This window comes from Oncorhynchus mykiss, chromosome 5 (genome assembly GCF_013265735.2).
Source record: "Oncorhynchus mykiss isolate Arlee chromosome 5, USDA_OmykA_1.1, whole genome shotgun sequence".
NCBI classification, from domain to species: domain Eukaryota; kingdom Metazoa; phylum Chordata; class Actinopteri; order Salmoniformes; family Salmonidae; genus Oncorhynchus; species Oncorhynchus mykiss.
In genome coordinates this window covers 16,112,114-16,129,619 of record NC_048569.1, presented here as the reverse complement: position 1 = coordinate 16,129,619, position 17,506 = coordinate 16,112,114, and the positions used below count along the sequence as shown (strand labels likewise).

The following is a 17,506-nucleotide window of genomic DNA, read 5'->3' as shown; positions in this document are numbered from 1 at the left end:
TCTGTGTCTGTATGCGGGCCTGCCAGCACCTCATAATATCTGTTTCCCTCAATTATCTCTGGGATCCCCAGGGAAAAGGCCTACAGCACAGTTCTCATTGACAAACCTCTGACACCATGCCCAATCGCCAGCCTAAAATCTATTTAACTCTTCTTTATGGGAAAGGGAATTCCTCTGTCTCCCTTTACCCCAGCAACAGTCAAAACTACAGGGACCCACACGGCTTCTTTCACACACAAACGAGGGAACAAGAAGAAGAAATCCCTGTGAACTTCCCTTTTGGTGGAGGGGGGGCGAGTGCATTTTGATGTGTTTTTTTACACAGGGTGCTGCTGTGTTCTGAAATGTCTTTGCTTAATCCCGCCTCTCATACCCCATGGTCCTTCCCCCCTTCCCTCACCCCCCCCCCCCCCCCCCTCCCCTCCTCTGCTCCCCCAATCCCCCCTTCCCCTGTGTGTGTGTGTGTGTGTGTGTGTGTGTGTGTGTGTGTGTGTGTGTGTGTGTGTGTGTGTGTGTGTGTGTGTGTGTGTGTGTGTGTGTGTGTGTGTGTGTGTGTGTGTGTGTTTGTGCACGGTTGTCTGTTTGTGCACGGTTGTCTGTTTGTGCATATGCTGATATCCATGTTTATTGCCTGAAGACTAATCATGTCACCCATTCATGAATCTCCAATGTCCATGTTGTAAGAGAGAGGCAGAGAGGCAGATGTAGAGTTGTGGTTTCTCTCAGCTAGCTAGTCATCTCAGGGGAGTCAGACCCACTGAGACCACATCCAGTAATTAACAGCCTAGTCTATTTGAGGAGTCAGGATTCACAGGGATTCCTTCTGTGTGTTTTTTGATTTGGAAAAGTTTTGAAAGACACATCTAATAAAAAAATATATATATCTAGTGACTGAGTCAGCATATTCATTGATGTTATCCCGAGAGGTTGACTGGGAATGTATTCCAGTCCACATGATTAAAACAGTCTTGGAACATGGATTCTGATTGGTCGGACCAGCTTTGTACAGACCTGACTACCGGAACTTCCATTTTTAGTCTGTGTTTGTATGCGGGGAGAAGCAAAATAGAGTCATGGTCAGATTTACTGAAAGGAGGACGGTAGAGGGAATTATACCCATGTCTATAAGGCATATAACAATGGTCAAGCATTGAATTTCTGCGAGTTGGAGCACAGTCCTCAAATTACTTTTGTTAAAGTCCCCCGCAACAATGAGCGCTGCCTCCAGATATGCGGTCTCCAGTTTGTTCAGGGTCGAATTAAGATTTTTGGGAACATTTTTGGGTGTTGCTTGGGGCGGGATGTACACAGCCATGGCAATAATCCCTGAGAACTCTCTTGGAAGTTAAAAAGTGCGACGTTTTATGACCAGGTATTCCGAGTGGAGAGCAAAGAAGCTTGCAACTTCCTGTACATTTTCCCTGTCGCACCACACATTGTTGTTCATAAAGCAGAGTCCGCTTCCTATCAGCTAAAAAACTTTAAATCCCGTTGGTTGTAAATAATCAATTTGGATGTCTCACAAAAACAGTGCATGTTGCAGGATCTGATGTCCCCCAGGAAGGATATCCTCACTCAGTTTGTCAAATGTATTCATTAATGATTGAACATTGGCAAGTAGTTTGCTCTGTAAATGGAGGACGGGTCGCCCAGCGTTTTAATCTCACTAAGACCACACCACGTCTGTTTTAGCATCTGCGTCTCCTTTTCATTTTCTCTGGAAGGACTTCAAGGACTCACCAGAGAAGCTAGCCCATTGCACCACGGTATCCGGGGATGTGGGAAGGTCAGGTGGACGGTGAGATCCCATCAATTCATATTCCAACAGTTCTGCCCAGGTGTATGGAGTAATGCACAAAACAAACAGAGTAAGAACATTTTTGAAAAATACTAGAAAAAGTAGAAACCTGTCATACTTTGAAGGAGTTCGATGAGAGACACCCTCCATCGGCTCCCTGAATGCTATTGAAAACGAAATGCTAGTCTAAAAGAAGGGAGATATATAATGTATAGATGCTTTTTTACAATGGAGATCAAGTTTATAAATTGCCTGGTTGTGCTGATGAGACAGTTGATTGTGCAGTGAGAGAGTCTCTCCAGAGATGTTAGATAGGGTTCAAGTCCGGACTCTGGCTGGTCCACTCAAGGACATTCAGAGACTTGTTCCGAAGCCACTCCTGCTTTGTCTTGGCTGTGTGCTTAGGGTCATTGTCCTGATGGAAGGCAAACCTTCGCCCGATTCTGAGGTCCTGAGTGCTCTGGAGCAGGTTATCATCAAGGATCTCTCTGTACTTTGGTCTCCCAGTCCCTGCTGCTGAAAAACAGCATGATGCTGTCACCACCATGCTTCACCGTAGGGATGTTGGCAGGTTTCTTCCAGACGTGACGCTAGGCATTCAGACCAAAGTGTTCAGTCTTGGTTTCATCAGACCAGATAATCTTGTTGCTCATGGTCTGAGAGTATTTAGGTGTCTTTTGGCAAACTCCAAATGGGCTGTCATGTGCCTTTTACTGAGGAGTGGCTTCCATCTGGCCACTCTACCATAAAGGCCTGATTGGTGGAGTGCTGAAGGGATGGTTGCCCTTCTGGAAGGTTCTCCCATCTCCACAGAGGAACTCTGGAGCTCTGTCAGAGTGACCATTGGGTTCTTGGTCACCTCCCTGACCAAGGCCCTTCTCCCCCGATTGCTCAGTTTGTCTGAGCGGCCAGCTCTAGGAAGAGTCTTGGTGGTTCCAAACTTCTTCCATTTAAGAATGATGGTGGCCACTGTGTTCTTGGGGACCTTCAATGCTGAATAAATGTTTTGGTACCCTTCCCCAGATCTGTGCCTCAACAATATCCTGTCTCGGAGCTCTACGGACAATTAATTCGACCTCATGGCTTGGTTTTGCTCTGACATCCACTATCAACTGTGGGACCTTATAGACAGGCGTGTGCCTTTCAAAATCATGTCCAATCAATAGAATTTACCACAGGTGGAGTCCAATTAAGTTTAGAAACATCTCAAGGATGATCATTGGAAAACGAATGCAATTTTGAGTCTCATAGCAAAGGGTCTGAATACTTATGTAAATAAACTGTTTGTTCGAAAAGCATTCCTCATTAGTCTTGAGCACTTGTTGGTTACTTTTCCTTCACTCTGTGGTCCAACTCATCCCAAACCATTGTGGTGATTGTGGAGGCCAGGTCATCTGATGCAGCACTCCATCACTCTCCTTTTTGGTCAAATAGCCCTTACACAGTCTGGAGGTGTGTTTGGTCATTTTCCGGGTGAAAAACAAATGCTAGTCCCACTAAGCACAAACTGGATGGGATGGCGTATCTCTGCAGAATGCTGTGGTAGCCATGCTGGTTACAGTAAGTGTGCCTTGAATTCTTAATCAATCCGTGTCACCTTGCAAAGCACCCCCACACCCTCACACCTCTTCCTCCATGCTTCCCGGTGGGAACCACACATGCAGAGATCATCCATTCACCTACTCTGCATCTCACAAAGACACGGCGGTTGGAACCAAAAATCTCTGATTTGGATTTCCACCTCTCTAATGCCCATTGCTCGTGTTTCTTGTCCCAAGTCTCTTCTGCTTATTGGTGTCCTTTAGTAGTGGTTTCTTTGCAGCAATTCGATCATGTCTCCTCTGTACAGTTGATGTTGAGATGTGTCTGTTACTTGAATTCTGTGAAGCATTTATTTGGGCTGCAATCTGAGGTGCAGTTAACTCAAATGAACGTATCCTCTGCAGCAGATGTAACTCTGGGTCTTACTTTCCCATGGCGGAAATTTTCCAGATTGACTGACCTTCATGTCTTAAAGTAATGATGGACTGTAATTTCTCTTTGCTTATTTGAGCTGTTCTTGCCATAATATAGACTTGGTCTTATCTTCTGTATACCACCCCTACCTTGTCACAACACAACTGATTGGCTCAAACGCATTAAGAAGGAAAGAAATTCCATAAATTACCTATTAACAAGGCACACCTGTTAATTGAAATGAATTCCAGGTGACTACCGCATGAAAATGGTTGAGAGAATGCCAAGAGTGTGCAAAGCTGTCATCAAGGCAAAGGGTGGCTACTTTGAAGAGTCTCAAATATAAAATATATTTTGATTTGTTTAACACTTTTTTGGTTACTACATGATTCCATATGTATTTTTTCATTGTTTTGATGTCTTCACTATTATTCTACAATGTAGAAAATAGTACAAATAAAGAAAAACCCTGGAATGAGTTAGTGTCCAAACTTTTGAATGTTACTGTATGTTTCCCATACCAATAAAGCTCTTTAAATTTAAAATGAAATAGAGACAGAGATAAAGGGGGGAAAGAAAGCCACTGAGGAAGGTATAGTGTGTGTGTGTCTTTGTGTGTGAGAGAGAGATTAGGCAGGAGGCATTGTGGATATAAGAAAAGCAGTTAAAACAAACACACTATTCCTCCATTCCTTAACTATTTCTTGTCCATGTCTCTCATACAACGCTCAGAGCTCTATGTCTCTAATCTACACAGAATTCCACCTGTCATAAACCTTGTACATATTTACAGCTCATACATTATTTATGAAGACCAATTTTACTCATCTCGTTACAGTGCCAGTCTAATGCAGTAGTGAATGATGACATCATGTGGCCAGACCCGAGCTAATCTCATTAGCATATTGAGCAGGCAGGTGGCTGGAGAGACTCTATGGCTCCTGTACTGGAGGCTTCTGTAAATGGACAAAATACACACTAGAGCTCCCAGTCTCTCTGTACTCTGTGCAATTCTCTCACAACAGGCATCCTGCTGTACGATTCCAGGAATTCCAATCAAAGGTGAAAATGATTGGAACAACACGTTGTTTCATTTTTATCCAGGGAGACTTGCCAGGTGTATCATTTGCCAGATTGATTTGTTTGACTTTGAAGCGAACACGTCATTTCCACTAAAAAACCCGAGACCTTTTGATGATGTCATATCTGAAATTCGGCCAATTCAGTAGTCTTCAACGATAAAAATGTTGGAGAGTGTGATATCTGTTTGTTTGATTGTACAGTCAACTCAGCGATCAATGGTCATGAGGGGTGAGTCACAGTGGAGTCAGTGAGTTGGCGCCCCACCAGAGCTGCAGCCTGCAGTCTTCCACCCAATCAGACAAACAAACGATAGTCTTCAACCAATCAGAGCTGCAGGATGTAGTCTTCCATCCAATCACAAACTGTTGTGTTCCAACCAGAGCAGATCCAGATGACTCCAGACTCCCTATGCAGCTGGTCTGCCAGTGTGAGTCACGTTTGGGCAAACCCTCACCAAAACATTCCTACTCACTGATCATAGGACTGTACAGAAGGGGACATGTGTGTATTTTGATGGAGGTGGGCAGTTGAGGGGGACTGATATGTAATGATGTAATAATAATCTGATATTACAGTTGAAGTCAGAATTTGACATACACCTCAGCCAAATACATTTAAACTCAGTTTTTCACAATTCCTGACATTTAATCCCAGTAAAAATTCCCTGTTTTAGGTCAGTTAGGATCACCAATTTATTTTAAGAATGTGAAATGTCAGAATAATAATACAGATAATTATTTATTTCAGCATTTCTTTCTTTCATCACATTCCCAGTGGGTCAGTAGTTTACTCAATTATTATTTGGTAGCATTGCCTTTAAATTGTTTAACTTGTGTCAAACATTTCAGGTAGCCTTCCACAAGCTTCCCACAATAAGTTGGGTGAATTTTGGCCCATTCCTCTTGACAGAGCTGGTGTAACTGAGTCAGGTTTGTAGGCCTCATTGCTCGCCCACACATTTTCTATAGGATTGAGGTGAGGGCTTTGTGATGGCCACTCCAATACCTTGACTTAGCTGTCCTTAAGCCATTTTGCCACACCTTTGGAAGTATGCTTGGTGTCATTGTCCATTTGGAAGACCAATTTGCAACCAAGGTTTAACTTCCTGACTGATGTCTTGAGATGTAGCTTCAATGTATCCACATCATTTTCCCTCCTCATGATGCCATGTATTTTGTGAAGTACACCAGTCCCTCCTGCAGCAAAGCACCCCCACAACATGATGCTGCCACCCACGTGCTTCACGTTGTGATAGTGTTCTTCAGCTTGCAAGCCTCCCCCTTTTTCCTCCAAACATAACGATGGTCATTATGGCCAAACAGTTCTATTTTTGTTTCATTAGACCAGAGGAATTTCTCCAAAAAGTACAATCTGTGTCCCCATGTGCAGTTGCAACCCATAGTCTGGCTGGTGGTTTTGGAGCAGTGGCTTCTTCCTTGCTGACCGGCCTTTCAAGTTATGTCGAAATAGGACTCGTTTTACTGCGGATATGCAGTGCCTTGCGAAAGTATTCGGCCCCCTTGAACTTTGAGACCTTTTGCCACATTTCAGGCTTCAAACATAAAGATATAAAACTGTATTTTTTTGTGAAGAATCAACAACAAGTGGGACACAATCATGAAGTGGAACAACATTTATTGGATATTTCAAACTTTTTTAACAAATCAAAAACTGAAAAATTGGCCCAATTTTGGAATTGTGATACTGTGAATTATATGTCAAATAATCTGTCTGTAATCAATTGTTGGAAAAATGACTTGTGTCATGCACAAAGTAGATGTCCTAACCGACTTGCCAAAACTATAGTTTGTTAACAAGACATTTGTGGAGTGGTTGAAAACGAGTTTTAATGACTCCAACCTAAGTGTATGTAAACTTCTGACTTCAACTGTATATGATAGGTATACACTACAGTACATGATATCTATGGCGGGGTACTAAATGGTCAGCATGTAGTGTGGAGAAGAGATGCATGGAGGTTTGAGAGGTATGAAGGGAAAAGAACACTACCTTCCACAGCAAAAAAAGTGACCACATCAAAAGATTTATGAAAATGGAAAAGCAATTCCATGAGTGAAACAGTGAGTGAGTTGTTCATTCTACCACTTACAGCTCTCTGGATAACAGATGTTTCTGAATAATGAATCTATGATTCAACCAATGTTTTCCCACACCCTTAGGACACGTTCAGTTTGTGTCGAATCACTGGTTGAATCATGAGCGGATGTTGAGGATTCAGATTTATGTATGCTCTCGGCATTGCTCAAATCCTGTGTGTGTTCCTTCAAGGAGTGCAGGTTCCTTATCCTCAAACAGAAAGAAAGTACTATAGGTTGTTAACATAAAGCCCAATTTATGGTAGAAAAGACAAGTGCCTGTGTGGGTCGCAGGCTGCATGCAGCGTTTCAGAAGTGGAGTGGTGCATAACGTCTACCAATGACACTTGTCTTTTCTAAAATAAATTGGGCTAAATGTAGGTTATTTCTGCTTACAGAATCAGTTATATTCAGAGAGATATAGCCTACGTTGGCCAAATGTTTGAGATTGTCTGCCGATTAGCTCGTTTAGGTGATGTGTATGAGACCAAGTTTCCCAAGGGGCTGTCCTCAAAAGCATCCTTAACCTCATGACCTCACCACTTCAAACACCTCACCATCTGGGTTGAGTAGGCAGAGGGAAGTACAGACCAAACACACAGTACCCGTTTCAGCATTTAATACATCATAGGGCATGGTTTACAAAGTTAACCTTTCAGCAGTGGCCTTCTCACTGGCCCAGGAATGTTGACAAACCATGCAATTTAAACTGAAACTAACAACCAAAGTAACAAAAAAAGGCACAGAGGTGGTGCAGGCCTGGAGTCCATTTTGTGTTCCCCCATACTCCCAGAACCCACCATACCTCTGGACTGCATCCCTCCGCTGGGGGGGGGGGCACACTTCAGAGAGAAACACAACTTAAATACAATTCAGGTGTTCAATCAATTAGTCAATGAACTAATAACATGACTAACTTGATTACAGAGCAGTTAGTCACACCTGTGACACAAACTTGTGATCCCTCAGGTCAAACTAATTCAGTGGTTGGTACACACACCTGCTCCCAGACATTCCTCTCAGCAGTGCTTGCTGCATATCTGTTTAAATGGGATTTGGTATGTTTAAACAGCAGATCTGTTCTACCACAGCTTCAAACGGCCCTGGAGACAGTCTAATGGATGCTCACCTTAATGAAGACCTTGGGGAGCAATTCATGATTTTTGCCTATTCAGAACCATTGGTATATGAATCAACAGCCCATTTTATAGGCTCAAGAGTCTAGAAACAGATGGAAGGACTCAATTTAAAACCGTTACTGTTTTCTTAGTCTACCCTGGACTCGAATCCTGTCAGGGTTACCAATTGCGTAACGGTAACTCGCTCTGGAACCGAGAGACCAACGGTATCTAATTTCTATTTTATGGAGTTCAGGAGAGGAGGAGCAAACCACTAGCCATGCTGCACTCAAGCTTTTGGTCCCGTCTTTGTTAGCTGAGGGAAGTCTGCACCTCACTTTCCCTTTACCAGCGGAGGCGAGTTTGGTAGTCTATTCTCTCTTTTTTGCGGGTGAGCCTTTCTTCCGCCTCTTTCCGTCCTCGCTCCTGTCGCCGTCCGACTAAGTGGAAGGAAGAAGCATATCTGTTTTTACGGAGTAAATACCTGCCTGCTCGTCCGGCACCCATGAATTCGGATATAAATGTGTACCTCGGCCGGGACAAAACGGGCATCATGCGGAAGAGAGCGCTGCTCCTTCGGAAAGGGTGCAGTTTTGAGATTAGTTCGAGGTAGGTGACGCATGGGGTGATGGGGGCTCATTCTGGGTATAAACTCGCGGCTCACCACTCCGCGCCATTTGAAACGGGTTATGATCTGGCCTCCGGTAACATTTGAAACGGCACATGTTTGCTTGGGAAAAGTGACCCTTGATATATACCGACCCTATCTCTCCGTGGACTGCGGTTGTGGTGTTTTTTTGGCATAAGTGAACGTGCTCCTCCAGAGCTCGAGGAATGCCCAAAATAAACATGCGGGTTCACTCTGCGAACTGCGAACCCGGTCTATTACGTTAGCCTACAGTCAATTCGAACTGATCAATGTTTCATTGTAGGCTACAGTTAACTGCAGACTGTGGGATTTTGTGAAATGTCTGTGGCATTGCTGAATTTGATTTAGATGAGCATGAAACGTTATAACCGAACATGCGTTTCAATGCGTACTGTCTTTTTGTATGTTGTGTTATTTAAAATCGAGCTAATGAAATTGTCTCCACAACTGTGCGCCCATATTTTGGACCGTTACGCATGGGTGTCTGTCACTTCTGGTGGTGCAAAAATCACTATCTGGTGCACTGTTATCAATGTTATATATTAGCCTACAGCAGTAATCCATGCGCTCTGTGTGTGGTTCGTCGATCGGAGAGGCGCACAGATCAGCCTATTATCAGTTCATTCGAGGTGCTCCCACGTGGAGAGGGCACCGACAAGCACAGCATGACCGGGTGAGTTGTATGCTGTGCACACCCGGAGGGACTCTCTCCACTCGGGAGTCCACCGCTCGTCCACGCAGGGGGTTCTTAGAGCTGCAGCTAGCCCCGGTCATAGACTGCCTGTCTGCTGTCTTGCGCATCAAAGGTAGCGGGGTGCGAAGAAAATGTCAAGTGTTCTCTTCGCCTGCCAGTTTGTAGTACCAGACTGTAGGCTACATACCGTTACCCACAGTATGTAGCGCACAATATGCATATGATACATGTATCTACACTGGACAGAAATGCACACCGTTGATCTTCAACTGTGGAATAGAGAGGAATTCTGGTCTTATTTATAGCCTAACACTCACTCACGTTCACTTATTGTCAAGTTCACTCCCCGGTCTCGTCGCTAGATGGCACCCATAACTCCCTTCCTCACTGTCAGCCATGGCACTGATTAGAAGTCTGTCAAATACATTTGATTACATGGTCATTTTATCCGTCCCCGACACAGTACATAGCCTAATATAATCAGGTTTTGATGGTGTACATAACTCATATGCGACTAACAGACATATTGTCAATGGTCTTTTGTGGTTTAGACTAATATTTATGCTGTCTTGGGCTCAGCAGCATGTATTGGATAGACAGACAGACAACACGTGTTAAAAATCGATGTTCAGTGTCCATATCTGTGACATAAGGTCATGTTTACGTTTTATATCCTCTGCACTGTTGCCAAAACTTTAATTCAGATAAATATTTTAATTGCATACCTTATTTTATATGTAAATGTGTGACCTTCTGTTTTTCCCATGCTATCTATCTATAGTGCAAAGAGTGTACAAGGCTGTCATCAAGGCAAAGGGTGGCTACTTTGAAAACTCTAAAATCAAAACATATATTGATTCATTTAACACTTAAAAAAAATGTTTTTATTACTACATGATTCAATATGTGTTATTTCATAGTTTTTATGTCTTAACTATTATTCTAGATTGTAAAAAATAGTTAAAATAAAATAACCCTTGAATGAGTAGGTGTGTCCAAGTGTTTGACTGGTCCTGTATATTTGTATAAACGACTTTAGTGCATTCTTGTTTTTCTCTGAGTCGTGTGTGTGTGTGTCTGTAGACATGTTCGAGGTGTCGGAGGTCTTCTGTGGGTGGGTCGCACTTTCAGAATAGAAGCATGCATAAGCAATGGTGTGTGGGCGCAATGGGCACAGCTCTCTGTGAAGCACTTACTTTCAAATTACAGCCTTCTTCATATAAGTTGATTTATTCTCTGTACTCAGAGAGAGTGTGTGTGTACTCAGAGAGAGTGTTCATACTCTGCTCAGAACTCAGTGCTAGATTGTAGAGACCTGTGAAATAGTCCCTCTCAGACCGGAGGTAATTAAAGACGATCAGAAGAGACCCTGGGCCCCAGACTGGGGCTCTTATGTGCTGAAATATTTTGTATTTTTTTTTCGATGTCTCACAAGGACCCTCAAGATACCTGGAGATCAACAGATTTTCTCCATGTGTAGTTTGTCTGTGTGCTCTTGAATCCACACACGCATGCACCCACACACACGCTTGCACACACAGCCTGCGTATACACACTCACATACACACAGACTCCAAGCCAGACAAATAGCCAGGCTAACAAGGACAGAAAGAGAGCGAGCAAGACACACTTGTGCTGAACGGCCAGCAAATACTGCATCCAAACGGGCAGATGGACCAACACTCACAAACACACACACGTGACATTCTGACAACACACAGTATAGGCTGCATGGTTGATATGTAGCTTGGCTTGCTTTATTGACAGATTATGTAGTTTGGCTTGCTTTATTGACAGATTATGTAGTTTGGCTTGCTTTATTGACAGATTATGTAACTTGGCTTGCTTTATTGACAGATTATGTAACTTGGCTTGCTTTATTGACAGATTATGTAACTTGGCTTGCTTTATTGACAGATTATGTAGCTTGGCTTGCTTTATTGACAGATTATGTAACTTGGCTTGCTTTATTGACAGATTATGTAATTTGGCTTGCTTTATTGACAGATTATGTAACTTGGCTTGCTTTATTGACAGATTATGTAGCTTGGCTTGCTTTATTGACAGATTATGTAACTTGGTTTGCTTTATTGACAGATTATGTAACTTGGCTTGCTTTATTGACAGATTATGTAGCTTGGCTTGCTTTATTGACAGATTATGTAACTTGGCTTGCTTTATTGACAGATTATGTAACTTGGCTTGCTTTATTGACAGATTATGTAATTTGGCTTGCTTTATTGACAGATTATGTAACTTGGTTTGCTTTATTGACAGATTATGTAACTTGGCTTGCTTTATTGACAGATTATGTAATTTGGCTTGCTTTATTGACAGATTATGTAACTTGGTTTGCTTTATTGACAGATTATGTAATTTGGCTTGCTTTATTGACAGATTATGTAACTTGGTTTGCTTTATTGACAGATTATGTAGCTTGGCTTGCTTTATTGACAGATTGTCTGGTTAATTTATAGCTGGTTGAAGCATATCATATCTTGCTTCCCTCGCTGTGTTAACAGCATCCACTAACAGCTTGGCTTTACTCTTTTAAATAATTCAAATGTTGAAGCATTAAAATCCCATTTGGAGACATCCCCAAAGCCTTTGAGAGGAATCTACTCCAGAACTACTTCTCTTGCAGACCAGGGTTCAAACTATATTAAATCTTTCAAATACTTTCAGGGTTTACAGTACTTTAGTCTGCCTCAAGTGCCAAATGGGTGGGGTTTAAACTTTTCAGACTATTTTATTGGTTCAATTTTGCATGGCAAGCTCAATCAAACACAGCTAACGTATTTGAAATGATTTCCAGTAGTATTTGAACCCAGGTCTGTTTCCAAGATGTCTCCCCCAGATGTTCGAGCCAGTCTAGTCTCGGCTGTCTGCTGAGAAGAGGCAGTCAGGGGCCTATTCCCCCCAGACTGATAAAAATAACCCATGACACAACCCTCCTGCTTCAATTCAACTACCACAGACCTACACATGGATACATTCCAGAAGCTGTGTGTGTGGGGGGGGGCTCTCTGTGTGTGTGGGGAGGGGCTCTCTCTGTGTGTGTGTGTGTGTGGGGGGGGGGGGGGGGGAGGGGGGGGGGGCTCTCTGTGTGTGTGTGTGTGGGGGGGGGGGGGGGGGGCGTTTCTCTGTGTGTGTGTGTGGGGAGGAGCTCTCTCTGTGTGTGGGGAGGGGCTCTGTGTGTGTGTGGGGAGGAGGGGCTCTGTGTGTGTGTGTGTGTGTGTGTGAGGGCTTCTGTGACCCCTGTGTGATATGACACTAATAGAGGGACAGCTAGACTGGACTGCTCCCCTCAGGGTGATCAGATGCCCCTGACCTCAGATTACTGACCCATCATCACAGCCCTGACACACACACACACTACAGTTAGATTAGTGTGCCAATCTGTCCCTGTAATAGCCTACTGTGTTGATGTTGACATTAATACATAATCAGACTATCAGAAGCCTGTGAGAGGAAGAGATGAGCTACATATTGATAGCCTGGGGGACGACAGACTGTTCCTGCATTAGCCACCTGCACTAAAACTAACCAGTAAAGGTCTATACATCATGGAGTTACACATTTTTCTGAAAAGGGATAATGAAAGGATATTACTAGCTAGATCCAACCACCATTTCACAATTGCTTGTTGAATACTTCCACACAGCCAATAGAAAATATGTTGCCACACCTCCATCAAAACTGCTATTTCCTGTGTTAGTCTATGCAGTCAGCTCAGTACCATTTTCCCATGTTATCAGCCAGTCAGTAGCACTCAGTAATAGGGCTGGGATATGGCAAATAAATGATCACGATATCTATATATTTTTTCATTCAATAACGATAATTATCACGATATTAATCAAATAATGTTTAAAAGGTGCATATCTGCTTCAGACTCAAGAATGCCTGAACAAACCACTAGGCAGGTAGCGTTGGGCCAGTAACCGAAAGGTTACTAGATTGAATCCCCGAGCTGACAAGGTAGAAATCTGTTGTTCTACCCCTGTACAAGACAGTTAACCCACTGTTACTCAATAGGCCATCATTGTAAGTAAGAAGTTAACTGACTTGTGTCGTGATGTTGTATTGATTAATGTGGCGACTGCTGCTCATTGAATGATTAGTGGTTTATAATTGTGTGATTAAATGAATCAGGCAATTATTCACTCATTAACCTGGGACACCATGGGAAATGTGGTTTTATTGAGTTTCTATTTCCCAAATTAACTCAAAGAATATCAGAATATCGATTTTACTTTTTATTTATTTATTTATTTATTTTATTTTTTTTATTTTTATTAATCAGTTTCCTCTACAGTCTCATTCCGAATGTCGCATAATCCGGGAATCTGCACGGACCCGGGTCTCACCAATGAGTTCGTACCACACCAATTTTAGTTGAGTATTTATTTACTAACAAGCTAAAATGATAATATAAGATACACATACACAAAAACACAGTTTAGGCTATTGATTAGAACTTAGTACAACGGGCCAACACGTTATGACGTGTGTTACCCAAAATGGGGATTTAAAAGAGAGAGAAAAAGAGAGAGAAAAAGGGAAAGTACACGAGAGAAATATACATTTGGGTGCATTTGTCAGCTATGCTTATTTTAACCCTAGCCTTGCCCCAAACTGCCGCTCTTATGTGTCAGAATATAATGATGTAATTACGTGTTGAAGGTCTCCGATGGGGTTTTCGGCTTCTCGGATGGCGCACTCTGATTGTCCTCACGATGTCAGTGTCCTTTGTATTAGTGTCTGTTTCCTCGCCATTGTTCTGAAAGGGGTCTTCTGAGGACAGCCAGCCCTGTATGAAAGCAGTGTAGATACAGGATTCAATGAAGAGTGGTGACCGGGTGGCCGGTTCTGAATTCACCCTCTTAGACGCACTGAAGATTCCTTTGTCTTCAACCTCGTGTTACGTTTTGGGTTTGTTGACTACTCACCCGTAGCATGGATAGAAGAAGGTTCCTTTGTCTTCAACCTCGTGTTACATTTTGGGTTTGTTGACTACTCACCCGTAGCATGGATGGAGGAAGGTTCCTTTGTCTTCAACCTCGTGTTACGTTTTTGGTTTGTTGACTACTCACCCGTAGCATGGATGGAAGAAGGTTCCTTTGTCTTCAACCTCGTGTTACGTTTTGGGTTTGTTGACTACTCACCCGTAGCATGGATGGAAGAAGGTTCCTTTGTCTTCAACCTCGTGTTACGTTTTGGGTTTGTTGACTACTCACCCGTAGCATGGATGGAAGAAGGTTCCTTTGTCTTCAACCTCGTGTTACGTTTTGGGTTTGTTGACTACTCACTCGTAGCATGGATGGAAGAAGGTTCCTTTGTCTTCAACCTCGTGTTACGTTTTGGGTTTGTTGACTACTCACTCGTAGCATGGATGGAAGAAGGTTCCTTTGTCTTCAACCTCGTGTTACGTTTTGGGTTTGTTGACTACTCAGACCTTGGCTGCAGCTCGGGTCACTTAGTCTCACATGTACATTTTTATCTCACATGTCTTATACCCTCGGGTCAGAAGTGGGCGTAACCACCTTTAGGGCAATTCTCTGGGAGTACCAAGTTATGAGGCAAGGTCTGGATTTCACTCAGATCCAATTTAGACAACTAACTTCACATTTCATCTTTACCAAAACATTCTCTTTGATTTGGACATTTTCCACCCAACGTACAATGTATAAACATCAAGCGTATACTAGGACAACTCTTAAATGTACACTGTTTTTGTTATAACGTCATCCTTTAACTTTTAATAACAAAACAAAAATGATATTCATTTTCATATTCCAACTTTCGTCATTACCACCATTGTGGCTGACGAAACCCATTGTCCCAAAGTCCATTTATTGTCATTACCACCATTGTGGCTGACGAAACCCATTGTCCCAAAGTCCATTTATAGCATGTTAATGTTCTGAGGCTGGTTCTCCATAGTGAGAGGACAAAGGAATTTTGTCTGCTTCCTTAGATTTACAATGGGTGTGAGGTGTCATAAAAAAAAACTATCTTCATACCCCTTGATCTCTTCTCCTCTGGTGGGTGTGAGAGATCTCTCTGTAGGATTGTGGTCCCCGGTAACCTGAGCCGAGCAGGACAGTCATGACACTTGCCTAGTTAATTAAAGGTTACATTTTTTTAAATGATGTGAGCTACACATAACATTATACATTAAGGAAAATTGTTCCATGTTTGTGGCCAGGGAACACGTACCTGGGGTCAATGAAATTGATAACCCTCTTGAAACCTTCCTTTTTGACTGTGCTAATTGGTAGCATGTCCTTAGCAATGCATATTAGCATTTGTGACGTATTTTTGATGTTTGCTTGTATGGCATAAGCGATGTCAGTGTTGACTGCTTTGGGAAAACATCCCTAGATTGGCTGGAGCTTGAGGGACGTTTATCAATACCGTGGCGCAATCTCAAACTTTCTGCATGTTCCAAAGAGTGATTTTGCTTCAGATTTTGAAAAAGGTCTGTCGTATTACCAGACTTCTTAGCCACCTGTCGATGGCACAATTTGCATCGAACATTGTTCTGCTCTTTGTCGGACTTCAAGAAGCCAAACCACTTCCAAATTACTGAAACAGTTTAACCCTATTTATCAATAATTTATTCGTTGGAAGCGGCTCCTTCTCCATGGCTATCACTGCCACTTTTCGCCTACATCACTCCTTTTTTGTGGTTAACAGTGGCTACTCCATCACTCGAGGTTTTAAATGGTTTTTAGTGCATATTGTCACTTCTCCGCACGTTCCTGCTGCGTCAGAGGTGAAATGGACTGCTGTACCTAATTATTCTATGTTGACATTATCGAAAATGAATCTATACGTTTTTATATCGTTATTGAGGGAAGTAATTACCTAATTATTGATATTGATTTATTGCCCAGCCCTACTCAGTAATAAGGCTTTGTTCTGTGTGTTAGGTCTGTGAGGTCAGCTTGACACACTGAGTCACACCTGGGTGAGATGATCCAATCCCCTAACACCTTGCTCTATTGATTCACATATCTGCATATTTCCTGGCACTCAGCAGATGAGAAATGTGTTAATCTTCTTATAGTGCTCTGGTAACACCAGCTGCCTAACATACCTTTCCTTAAATTAACTCCAAAATGCTTTCCTTATTGATCCCCTATGTCTCAGACTTTCACCACATCAATTTAGTGTATCCTGGGGGCACACATTAGGGCACACAATGGAAAACGTTTTAAAATGCTTTGCTACGCTAAGCGGTTGTCCAGGTAGTCCCTCCCTGTTTTAGTATGTTTTTTTCCAACTGTTGTCTAATGAACATGACACAGGTATTTCATCTTAAGAGAATCACAGTATATTCCTTGTCCGTGTATGGACGGAGTCATGCAGGAATACCATGTAATCTCTTTTCGCAATATGTGGACAGATAGAAATGATTAAGCAGTGAAAACATATTCTGTCATTTTGACCAGTACATCCTACTGAAACTCTGCTCTCTCTCTCTCTCTCTCTCTCTCTCTCTCTCTCTCTCTCTCTCTCTCTCTCTCCTCCCACAATATCCTCAGAGAGAGGTTTCATTAAAGTTGATTTACTTTGAAACATTATCTATGTCTATATAAATCTGTCCAGCTGCCAAACAGTGTTGTGTAACCAACCACAGTACAGTACAGGGGAATCCACTCTCACTTGTGACAGCATGTTGGGTTGAGAACAAAACAGTCAGAAAAACAGTCAGAAGACTGGATCCAGATGGGGTTGAATCATCTGATCATCGGAATTATTGGAAAATGTACTTTCTGATGTTCAAATCCCGTTCACGCGTGCTCCTGAGTAAAACATGTTAGTGAGAAAGCAATGTTATGAACTTTCCCAGTCAGAAAGATGACAGGTAGTTTCAGAGGGAATGCACAAACACAGTTTCCCAGACATGCTGTGACCCTGTCGGTAAGAGTGTCTCTGATTGGCTGCGCCTGTGGGGTCTTGCCTGTGTGAGCATGTCGTGACCTCCGATGGGAGGAGGTATGATGGGGTGTTGTGACAGCTCTCTGACTCGCAATCTGTCATTGTGTTTATATTGCTGCTCTAGTGGGAAACTGCATCATATAGTAGACAGACAGAGAAAGG

At 42.7% G+C, this 17,506-nt stretch overlaps 1 protein-coding gene across 4 annotated transcripts in view; it reads left to right on the top strand.

Annotated features, from left to right (window-relative positions):
• Positions 1-8,309: 8,309 nt before the first annotated feature.
• The window catches only part of garnl3 (GTPase activating Rap/RanGAP domain like 3), a 182,360-nt gene continuing 173,163 nt past the window's right edge, over positions 8,310-17,506 (top strand). For 2 of the 4 annotated variants that reach the window (XM_036976924.1, XM_036976923.1), the window contains exon 1: positions 8,310-8,660. In XM_036976924.1, coding sequence (XP_036832819.1) covers positions 8,557-8,660 — 104 coding nt within the window. In that variant the 5' untranslated portion in view covers positions 8,310-8,556. The remainder of the gene's footprint in view (positions 8,661-17,506) is intronic. The other 2 variants (XM_036976921.1, XM_036976919.1) reach the window with 1 other exon arrangement.